General features: G+C 48.2%; 2 protein-coding genes across 2 annotated transcripts in view; both read left to right on the top strand.

Annotated features, from left to right (window-relative positions):
- Positions 1-949: 949 nt before the first annotated feature.
- Positions 950-1,342, top strand: CEND1 (cell cycle exit and neuronal differentiation 1). The gene has a single exon (XM_009993548.1). The coding sequence runs from the start codon at positions 950-952 to the stop codon at positions 1,340-1,342; it is 393 nt and encodes a 130-aa protein (XP_009991850.1).
- A 1,213-nt stretch (positions 1,343-2,555) lies between these two features.
- Positions 2,556-11,795, top strand: part of PDDC1 (Parkinson disease 7 domain containing 1) — a 15,125-nt gene continuing 5,885 nt past the window's right edge. Inside the window, exon 1 of the mRNA XM_009993557.1 lies at positions 2,556-2,694. Coding sequence (XP_009991859.1) covers positions 2,556-2,694 — 139 coding nt within the window. The remainder of the gene's footprint in view (positions 2,695-11,795) is intronic.

Genomic DNA, 11,795 nt, shown 5'->3' with positions numbered 1-11,795 from the left:
GGAAATCTGATTGTTGGTTTGAGACACCTGAAGAGCTGGGTTGGTTTTTATATTATTTATTTTATTTTAAATTGTTATTCCATGGGAAGAGCTTGGGGTTAGACTGAGCTGAAAATCTGAGGAAGAGTAGCAACTATCCTGCTTAACACTGGCTTGAAACCCTGGGGGCAACTTGTCTGCCTCTCACCTTCCAGTGGGTTATTCAAAACTGGCCAGCTGGGATCATCTGAAGCCTTTTGGAGACTTCAGGCTCCATCTCACAAAATACTACCCAGCTGGAATTGCTCCTTTCTGTGAGGTGTTTAAGTTGGGTCCATGGAAAGCCTTCTGGAAGTTCCTGTCCTATCTCCATGCTAGAGGAGGAGCTGGGGCTGTCTCCTAGCTGCCAACCTTGAGACAGCCTCTTCAGTATAAGGTGTAGCAGTGGCCACCACCCCTGGTGCAGCATGTGAGCTGTGGACTTGAATGATTTTGGGGCTGCAGTTTCCTCAGTCAGCTCCAGTTGACTTGCTTTGGAGAAGATGGTGGCCATCAAACAACGGGACAGCAGGAGGTGGGTTTGGGGGGAGTTTCTATCTTATACCAAGTTATAAGCTGTGGCCCAGCTTTGTTTTGGACCCAAACCTGGCATTTTTGTGAGCAGGTTTTCTCCAGACCTCCATTTCTGCCTCGATGGAGATTAACCCACCATGTTTGTTTCCCCTGTTTCTCAGAGGAGACTTGCTCTGCCCTTTCACTGACCTCTCATTGCTCTGTTTCCTCCTCCAGGCACTGTATCATGTCCAGATAGGACACTGCCAGTGTGACCATCATCCCCAGACGGCTGCTCCAAGGGGCTGGGCTCCCTCTCAGGTGGTTCCTCTGCTTTCTCCAGCAGCCAAGCAAGGGAGAAGAGCTGGGGTAGCTCCATACGTGTGGCCTCCAGTCGGTACCCGCAGCACTTCTAGGGATGGATTCCAAAGGTAACGTCCGAAGTGGAAACAAACCTGACGTCAAGACCCCCAGCTCTGGGAAGCCAGAAAAGCCCAACCCTGGGCCTGCCACGAATGCAGACAAGAAGGAGGTCCCCAAGGAGCAGCCAGCTCCTGCCACCGCCACCAAGAAGGCGGGGGGTGACGCTGCTGTCGCCAACAACCACAGCAACCTGAAACCCAGCCCTGCCACCACGGAGACACAGGAGGCCACCGGCCAGTCCCCTGACTCTGACCACAAGGGAAACAGCTCTGAGGAGTCACCAGGCAGCATCTTTGACAACATGAAGCCCTTGCTCATCGCGGGAGGGGTGGCGGTGGCCGCGCTGGCGGTGGTTCTGGGGGTGGCCTTCCTAGCCCGGAAAAAATGAAGATGGAGACAGGGTGGGGCTGAGGAACCCAACCCAGCTGTACAGCTCCTTTTGAGACAAATGCATGCAGAAAAGTTCTATACATATCTATATATATATATATATCTAGAGAGAGCTAGATAGGTCAACAATGCACACCAACTGCAACTCCAAGAGTCTTGTTCAGGACGACTGTGCCAGTTTGACCCGGTGTGGGTAACTCCATGCACTCAGTGTGTTCTTTCATGTAATATATCTTTGCTTATACCACTGTGTATAGATGACAGCTTCTCCTGAGCGGTGTAAACGACGGTGTCCCCTCCCCTCCCCTGCTGTCCTCCCCTGGGAGACACCCCCACCTCTCCTGCAGTCTCCTGTTTTCAAGTCCAAAGTGTTCTACGTCCAGAGTCCCTGCTTTGTGTTTTGGTTTCTGTTTGGTTTGTTTTTTAAGTTGGGTTGTGGTGAAGAAGTTGTTAGGGGAGAAGGAGCCTCATGCTAAGACCCAGTTTGCCTGGCCCTGTGTGTGGGGTTGCTGTTCATCCAGCACCTCCAGAGTAGGAGGAACCCCTGGGCAAATGCAGGCAAGAGGCAGCTTCTTGACCCAAAGAGCAAAGTGTTGTCTCTGGTAGGTGTCTTGTGTACCTGCTTCTGAAAACCAAACTCAAGTGCCCCAGAGGAACCAGGCTGGCTGTGGCTGGAGGCTGAGGCTGCTCAACGAGGTCATGTGGGCAGCATTTGGGGATGGAGAGACTTTGTTTTGGATCTAGTATTTCCTAAAGTCAGGCTGGGCTTTACAGGATCCTGTGGCCTCAGCCCAAACTCCCCTGGTCAGCTGGGCTCTTTCTGTTTGTGTCCTTGGGCTCTGGATCAGGCCTTTCACCTGATTTTTTTCCCACTGAAGTCTGTGGTGTCTTGGTACATGAGAAGGTAGAAAAAGTGGAGACATCAGCTGGATTTAGGGGCAGTGAGGACCTGGGATCCCATGAGAATAAGACTGACCTGCTTTATACCCAGGAAACCCTGTTCAAGGGCACTGGCTGTCCTGGGGGGATTTGTGACTCCTCCAAGCTTTGGAAATGGAAACAAATTCCCAGCCTTTGGGAACAGCCTGGTTCCACTGGTGAGAACCTCAGCTCTAAAGCCAGACCTTGTGAAGGGGAGAAGGAAGGCAGGGGATGAGGGTGTTCAGTGCTGAGACCAGGAGGGGGCAGGTCTCCTCGTTTCAAGCCTTCCCATGAGGCTGCTCCTGGCTGCCGCCTTCCAGCAAATAAGAGTCATACAAAAAAGACCTTACGTTTTGATTTTAAATCAGGTCGGAGATGAGAGGAGGTCAGAACTGCAGAGCCTCTGGAGCTCAGCAGCAGCTGCAGCCGGTGGGCAGGGTTTTGGAGTGGTGATTTAGCAAGGGGCTGTGACAAAGGGGAGTGAGCTCAGTTGAAGAGCCTTAAATAATCCATCTTTAGCTGAGCCTGGATGTACGAGTTTAGTGGGTGCACAGCCAAAGAAACGTGTCTGTGTGTTCCTCAGGTACTGCCTTTGCACTGTCTGCTTCTGGCAAGATTCCTGGCTAGGATGGTGGGTGTGTGTAACCTAATCTGGCAATGATTTTGGCTCATGTCTGTCTTATTTGCCTCCAAATCTGGTCTGCTGACTGTACACAGCTTCCCCAAACAAAAGGTCTTTTGATGCAGCCCGGCCATTCCTATGGTCACATTTATCATCCTCTTTTCCCCCAGGCTCATCAAACATTGCTAAAGGGTCACAGCCTGTGGGTGCATCAGATTCTGCTGCTCTGCCCAACACCAGGTCTGCCTGTGGCTGGACTTTCTTGTCTCCCTCTGCCTCTACCAGTAGAGACAAGGACTGGGAGTGTGGGGTTCACACTGGGTTTTGGGACCAGTGCTGCAGTCCCAGGGGAAATCCTGGTAGTCTAGAGCATCCTTGGAATGTGGTGTGGGTGTGTCCTAGAGCAGTGTGTCACTCACAGCCTGGAGAATCCCTCTGGTTTGAAGCAGAGGGGTCCATGGTGGGGTGTGTCTGTAACACCACTTGTATCTCAAGAGCTGATTTTGCAGATGTATTTTGAGGGGGGAGATGGGAGGACAGATAATGGCAAAGGAAGAGGAAGAGTATTTGGAAAGAGCTGCAGCAGAGAACACAGAGCAGAGTAATGTGTCTGAACTACCAGGGTTTGGATGCAGGGATGGCTGTTCCCAGGCTCCCCCTCCCTGGGGTCCCTGAAGCACAGGGATATTTGCTGTAGGGAAATCTTGCTCCTATTGCTCATGGGGAAGGAAAATCTGCTGCTCTGACTCAGGTTTGGCCAAAGCAGGGTGGTGATTTTCAGGCTGTGGCTTCTTTTTGCAAGTGGGAGGTCTGTCTTCAAGAGATGCTTCACCTGTCCTGGCTGTTCCCTCTCTCTCAACCCAGGCATATGATTATTTTTTTAGCAGTAGGTGATATTAGAGATAGAACATCTGTCTATTCTGCCCTGACCAGCATAGATAGATACAGGGGGAGGGAAAAGAAACACCTGCTTCATTTTGATCTGATTTACTTTCCAAAGTGTTTTTATTTCCTTGACTTTTAACCTTTGGCAACAGAAGAGGGGAAGAGCAGTTCTCAGACAACATGGGCCTTATCCATTCCCATCTGTCTCCAACCCCCCTGCCCGTAGAGCACTGGGTGCAAGGTCAGTCATTTCAGCCAGAAACAGCACAGGGGTGGTGATGGGACTGCAGCTCATCTGGGTGTGTGACCTCCCCAGACACTGGATGTGGTGTGTCCTGTTCCTAAAGGATTTTTTGCTTACTGCGACCCCTTGACTTTGCTGTCCAGAGTCACCACCTGGAACCCACCTCTGGCAGTTTGGTTTGGAAAACACTTGTGTGTGTGTGTGTGTGTCTATGCACCACTCTGCCTTGAAGAATATTCTGCATGTGTAGGTATACGTACATAGATGTTTATTTTACTGCAGTCTGGGGGGGCGAGGTGTAGAAAAAAAGCCAACCTGGAGACACCCCTCCATCTGTCCCCCTGCATTCCCACAAAGTGTCTGTGATGTCATTTTCTGTGCCGTTTCCATCCTGCCATGCAGCACCTGAATTCCTTTTGGGTCCTGGTTTCTTCTCAGTGCAAAGAATGTGTGGCTAGTGAACTGCTGAATGTACCATGTGCCCGTTGTGCTAGAAGCTCAGAATTCCTGTTCCCCTCACTGGATAGTTGTGTGGGCTACTCGCTTTAAAATAAGGCACTTTTAGACTCTACTGGACTGTGTTGTGGCTGTTTTTGAAGTGTGGGTCTAGTGTTGATTTGAGTCAGGTAGATCAAGCATAGCTGCCATGTGAGCTCCCAAGCTGGGGGCAACACAGTTCAGTCCTGACTTGCAAATGACATCCTCTTAGCAAACACCTCCTGTTCTGCCTTAGTGTGCCAGGCTGTGCAGTGGCTTCATTTTGAGGAAAAAAAATACTACTAATAAAAAAAGAAATTAACATCCAGCGAGAACTAGGCTGAGAAGAGCAAATTTTCACCTCTCTCAGAACTGAAGCAAGGCTGAAACCAAAGTTGTGGAAGCAGAGAAGGCTTTTGGATGACTGACCTCGCTGTGCTAAATAAATAGTTGTCTTTTCTCGTACCGGAGCACATGCCGTTATTTGCTTGATGTGATTCTTTGTGTGGTGTTTGTGCTTTGAAAGTCCTTCTAGTGACCATCTCCGTGGGGAGAACAAACCAATCAGGCTCTGTGCTTGGGGTTTGAAGAGATCTAGATTGCTAGTTTACTCTCTCGATAATCAAGTCTCTAAATTATGAATTTGCAAACCTGACTTCAAAATGGACTGAAATTCCAGCTCCAATGACTATGCCCAATCTCAACCTATTTTTAAGGAGCCATAAGTTTTAGCTGAATATAAAGCTGCCATTACGCTCTCTTGGACAACTTAGCAGATTTTGGATGCTTCTTGCTTTAAGAAAGATGAAGCAGATCACACTGCTGCTTCCTCTTTCTACTGATTTAGGGTGGAAGGGATAAGTCCTGTTATTCCTGGCAGTTTGCAGTGGGATGCAGACAAATCTGGAAGCCAAAGGATAATGCAGCAGCATTTTCAGGAGGGTAAGAATGCCTTCTTGCAGGTGCTCTTCACCTCCCGGGCTCACACTTCAAGCATAAACAATCACTTGCTCTGAAGCACTTCTTAGTTCCCTCAGGATGGGTGAGAAATTAAAAATGGGTTTGAGTCTCTGCTGAATCAGAGTGTAGGGGTTGATCCATAGGCTACAGAAAACAAGGGGAATTTTTCCATTGGCTTTACCATGCTCTGCTCAGGCCTTTGAGGAATTATTGGCACCAGGAATAGGATTGCAGGTCATTGTCACATGTAAAATCATCTCAATGGCATGCTGGCTTTGTTGTTTGGTTGTTTGTTGTTTTGTTTTTTTTAAAAAAAAAAAAAAAAGCAAACAAAACTGACAAAGCCTTTCCCACGTCCTTCTTCTGAGTAAGGAAAGTCTGTGGGATGAGCTGAGGCAGCCCTGCTCACCACCATGCTTACACCTCCATTCATAGTTGTGTATAAACAGCAACAGTGGGACTAAAACCAACTTGAGCTGGGGAGAGATGATTTCTGCCTTAACAACTTCCATCCCTGGAAATGCCACAGGGGGTTAGAAATCAGCATCCTTGTAACTGTGCTTAGAGTTGGTTGAAAGTGAGTGTCCTGAAGATCTGGGAGAATAACTCTTCTTCAAGAAACAAAAAACCGAAAAAGGAAGGAAGGCAATGAAAAAGTGTATTTGAAAGGTGAAATTCTTGGCATTTCAGTCAGCTCTACAGAAAGCTTCAATCAGTGCTTCTGAGAGGGTACAAGGAACAGGACAGAAGTGCAGAGAACAAGAAGCACAATTTCATTATCTTCATTATTTTGGTAAGGACACATTAATTTTCATACCCTCTCCACTTCTGCTATTTTTTTCTTGGACAAAAGCAAAAATGACTGACTCTGATGCCACACAAATTAACCTTTGCTAACTGGCTTTTCCAAATGAATTAACTTTTGCTCAAGTTCTGCTCAAACTTAAAGGGTTAGTGAAGCAAGAAAAAGCCCTGAAGTTTCCTACAGCCAACTTGGTGGGAATAAAGGAAATGACAAGCAAGGCATTTGGTCCTTTACTCTTCCAGGGAGAAATCTGCTGATGCTGAAGATGTGACCTGCATGTTTTAGCTCTACGAGTGGCCTTGGCTTGACAACCACACCACAGTGATTGAAGCTTGTGCAGCATCTTCTGGGCCAGGGGATGTGGTACCACCCACCTCCTCAGTATTCACACTTTCTGGGTTGCAAAGATGCCAGTGCAGGGAGATGTGAGCAGTGCCTGTTGGATTAAATGTTGCTGCTCTGCTTTCAGCCCATCCTTGGTAGCTAAAAACTTCTGCAGTGACTGGGCTACTGTTCTTCTTAAAACCTCTCCTGTACTCAGTTAATTGGAGATTCGTTCTTTCCTGAAGTTTATCTTTTTGAAGTATTGCTTTATCATTAATGAGAAGTGTTTTTTTTTAAAGTGGCATTAAGGGCAAAGAGCACAGAATAAGGTGTCTTAGTTGTCATGGTGAATATGTGGCATAAAATGAGAGGGTACTTAATTTAGGTTCATCAAACTGAAGGTAGCAGACAGAAAGTTGGTCTCCTTGAGCCAGATTATCTTGAATTCAGCAGCCCAGCTGATGACACCAGGTGCTACTGAGGGTACTGCAGTGTAACTGAGACATTAGCTTGGGATATGCCTTCTTGATGCCCACATTCCTAGGCTGGATGCTCATACCAGATCTTCAGCTGCTACACACCACGTGGCCCTGTTGGTCTCTGGAGATCTGATTCATTCCTGTCCTTTACTGCCTTCCCTTTCCTCTGCCTGCTTTCTTCCCAGGCAGCTCTGCAGATGCGGCCTCTCCACAGCCAGGCAGAAACCCTGCCCCAAGGCAGAGGCAGATTTTGGATAGTCCCACTCAGAAGATTCAGGCACTCTTCAGCCTCTGAGCACCTACAGGGAAAGTTTCAAGTTCTCATCTGCACTAATGGCTGAGGCTGTAGGGTGCTGAGTGTCTGCCACAGGAGCCCAGCAGATGAGGAAACCACAGCTGGGAGGTCCCTTCCATGTCCTTGCTCTTCCATGTCAGTAAGGCACTGCATGGCCACGAGCTCTGCCCAGGATTGAAGCCCACCTGCCTGTCAGGTGTGAGGAATTCCGGCTGCTCGAGGGATCCTGGCATAGCAGGGGCAGACACTGTGTGTGGCTGAAGCTGCTTCTGTCCTCCAGCTACTGCAGCACCAAGAAGGAGGGTGGAGGGGAGAGGTTCTCAGGAGCTGGAAGTCAGGTTGGCTGAAGACAATGACCTGCATTTCTGCTGCCCTTGAAGAACCAGCTCATGTGCCAGGGACACACTACAAGATTGAGGACACACAAGACTGAGACTTTTTCCATTGGAATGGGATGCTGAGGGGTTACTGCTTGATGAAGGAAGGCAAGACCACTGGGCCTTGAATGTCCACATCTCATTCCACCAACCATGGTAAGAGTCATAGAATCACTTAGGTTGGAAAAGACCTTCAGGATCATTGAGTCCAACCATTAAGAAGCTGATCCCCAAAACCTCCAGGTCATGTGGCAGATCATGGCCATTGGCTTTCCAGATGTTTGGCTCCAGCCTGTGCTGTGGTTCTGCTCCCTGCTTTGGACACTGTGCTCTGATCAGATGCTCTGACCTGCAGAACCTGGGGACTTGTGCTCCCTGCTCTTCAAACAAAAACCTTTTTTTTGGTGAAAAATACAACTTGGGTTAAATGGGATTTGGATCAACATGTTCCTCTTGCTCCTGTTTCTCTTTCAATTGCTCCCAGCTTGAAATTCATGGACAAGTCCATTATTTTTTTCACATCTCATAATGCAGAGCCCCAGTGCAGCATTCCAAGAATGAAGTTACAGATTCCACCTGTGGGAGATGGTCCTACAGCACCACCACTCCCAACAGGAGGAGAGGAATCCTCAATCATCTTTGCGTCTGTGCAGACCTGCATTGTATCCCTGATTCTGCCACAGCAGCTTCCAGCAGCCAAGTTTCTAGGGCCAGCTGATAAGAACAAGGGTGCCACACAATTTTTTTTCATGTTAAAACCAACCAACCAACCAAACCAACAAGTGAATAATTTGGCTCTGCTAAGTTTTCAGCAGCCCTTCTGAAGCCTGGTGCCTTTTCCTGACCCACAGGTTAGGACTCTCTCAATCCAAATCTTTAAAAGGTGCAGTCTCAACTCTCCAGTGAAAACCAACTCTCTCGTAGTGGTAGGTGCAGGTTGTTTACAAACTTGTGGAGAAACTAAAATTGTCAGGAGGGAACTCGAAGGTCAGATTACAGGGGATTTTTTCTTATTTCTTTTGGTTTGCTTGGATTCTGTTACTTTTCAAGGGACTGACCCAAAGCCCTCAGAAGCTCAAGCACTGGTGGTGGGGAGATACCTGCTGCAACCTTGGAAGCCTCAGGCATCTTTTCCAGCAACATCTGTGGGTTTTGAGTCAGCCCCTGCACTTGTTTTCCAAATGACAGTGATTTTCAGAGCAACACCTTGATTTCTTCCCTGTACAAACAGACCTGCTTGTCACTTACACACATCTACCTGTGTTCAACATACAGGTTTGGTTTCTTTTGCTTTCAGAAAACAATATGCTGCTAGACACATTTCCTGGAGGGAAATGGACACCTACCTACACACAAAGCTACACAGCTAATTTATACCTTGTTGAATTTATAACCTTGTCTATGCTTCTATGGACACTTTGTATGGGCTGCAGCTCAAATCCTAAAATAGTAAAGAATTTTTCCTTTCCCATATAGTATTCTATTTACTTTGACTTAAACAAAAAAAAGCGTATAAATGCAATAATGCAGGTAGACTAGAAATACTAGATTGAAAATTAAAGTAGTTTAGCTTGTTGCATTGTGACTGACAGTGTTGTCTGACACCCAACGCTGTGCCCTTACATTTTCCAGGCTTTCTACGTAGCTGAATCTAGTATTAGCTTTGGAAACCCATTGTATGAGTGGTGGGTGGATGGGTTGGAAACGTGTGCTCTCTACACACTGTATGTTACTCACATCAGAAGCTGTATGGCCACTCCATATGCTGTGAAACTGTAAATGATTCCCAATACACCTGTAACTCTTACCAGGATTGTGAGAAATAAACTATATCTAGAGATATCTATACACACATAGATATATTGTATAATTCCTCATGTGAGCATCTCTGTGCATGTGGGGGTGTGAGTGAAAATGCCTGCCCTCCCTCTTCACTCCTTGCTCATGTCCATGGTTCCTGCAGGCTCAATATTTGCTAGGATTAGCAGTCCCAGGGAGAAGGGTAAGAAAAAGGCAGCCCTTGCCATGAAGAAGCTCCAGCCTGCCCCAGGAAAGCAGGCGAAGGAAGATTATTGTTATTCCCACACAGGAACTAAGGTATAGAACAATTAAAGACTTCTCCAGAGCCACAGTGGAAACCTTTTTGATCCCAAATGATCCCCTGTCCTTCGAGCGGGTCTCCAGGCTGTGCTTCACAGTTGTTTGCTGTGCCCTCTCCCCTGCCAGAGGAGGGAGTGCTCCCTGACTTGCTTGGTTTTGCTGGCCCGGGAGCATCCATCCTCAAGAGCAAACCACCCCCTGGGAGCCTGGTGGGTGTCCCTGGGTGTCCCTGCACTCCAGGGTGAGCCAGGGATTCCCTCTGACCTGTCACTTTATGTTTTTATAGTTGCTGTCACATCACATCAGCTCCAAGCAGGGTTTCTGCAGAAGTCAGGGAGTTGATCTCTTTAAGAACTGGGAAGACAAGTACTGGAAACCCCTCGGGGTGAGGAAAAAGGGATAGCCTTTAGTTGCTGGGATTGTCTGGGATGTTTGCTGTAGAAATACAGCTAAGGAGTCAGGTTTTAACTTGCCTTAATATTCAGGAGAGCAAACGAGTTACTTTCTGAGTCTGGATGCTGAGTCTGAGCAGCTGGGATGGGCGGGTGCCTGGCCCTCCCCACTGCCCCCAGTCAGGGTGTGTGAAATAGCACTTACACTGGGGCAGTGAGGATGGACGAGGTGTGAGGGCAGAGATAGGCATCTCCTGGAGGCTGCGAGAGAGCCTCGAAGCAGCTGAGGCTCTTTTGCAGCTCCCAGGCTGGGGAAATGTGCCTTCTCGAGCAGCAGAGGGTGAGCAGCCACGCAGGGATGGGGCGGCAGCGGGCGATGCTGCAGCTTGGGAGGTTTCCTTGGAGGCACCTGCACAACCTTCTCCTCAGCTGGAGAAGGGGCAGCGCTTCTCACAGGCTGGAGAAGAGGGGAAAGGGGGCTGGGGAATCTTCCCCTTGTGTCTCCTTCAGGCAAGAAAGGCCTTTCCCTTCTTGTTGCCGAGGCAGGCGGCGGTGCAGACTCAGAGCTGAGTCTTTCCAAACGTGGCTTGGGGTACCTTCCACCCATCCCTTCTCTCTCTGCTGCTTTCCCTCCACTTACTTCTCTGAACCCACACGTTGCTCTGCCCTGCTCCCTTCTACCCCAGCTCTCCCTTTCCCCACAGAAAATGGCAGTTCCAGAACACACTTTGGGAGAGATAAGGAGACTGATGAACAGACGGTTGGAGGGACAGATGAGGAGACAGCCTGGCGGCACAAGCTGCATTTCTTTTAGGAAGCCGGGCTAGAAATTAGGTCCTTTCAAATAAATAAACGAAACATAACGGCAGAATTGTACTGTCTTCATTTTACACCCATCACTTTACAATGGCATTGTCTCTATCCACCGGCACCCGTCAAGGGATAAACCTGTTGAATTAACAGGGAGGTGAGAGATGCAAATCCAGAATCTGAGCAAGGTTTATGAAATGACTTCTCCTTCGGTGAGCCGTGGAGCTACAAGCAATGACACCTGCCATAAAGCAACGTTTTTACTGAAAAATAACGACTCATTAAAGAGTACACAAAGAAGGAAAGTTCAGGAAGCATGACTGTGTTTAGTTTGTAATTCTGAGGCTTGTTGCAGTGGCTCCAGGAAAGCACCCATGGTTTTTTTACTATTTTTAAAATTATATATATTTTATTTTTTTTCCCAGCAATCTGCTTTTTCATTTCCAATCTGCAACGGGGCATCACCGACTTCCCTTTTATCCCAGGCAGGGTGGTGGCTGGAATAAAAGTCTGGGGGTGCTTCAGCCGTGCTGAAAGACGGGACCGACGCGGTGAGGGAAAAGGTATAAAACACGCAAGAAAAATCAAAAGACGTAAAAACACGAAAGAAGCTTAAAAACCCCCGGTATAAAACCGAGCGGGGCAAACAGCCCCACTGCCAGCACAGGGCTTAGAGATGTGAAGTTCTATGAAGGGGGAAATAAAGCACAGGTGCTCCTCATCGGGGCAGGGTTAAAAGGCACCGCGACCCCCTCAGGAC

This window comes from Chaetura pelagica, unplaced genomic scaffold, assembly GCF_000747805.2.
Source record: "Chaetura pelagica isolate M959 unplaced genomic scaffold, ChaPel_1.0 scaffold613, whole genome shotgun sequence".
Taxonomy (NCBI): domain Eukaryota; kingdom Metazoa; phylum Chordata; class Aves; order Apodiformes; family Apodidae; genus Chaetura; species Chaetura pelagica.
The sequence above is the reverse complement of the archived record's forward strand: the minus strand, read 5'-3'. Positions and strand labels throughout refer to the sequence as shown.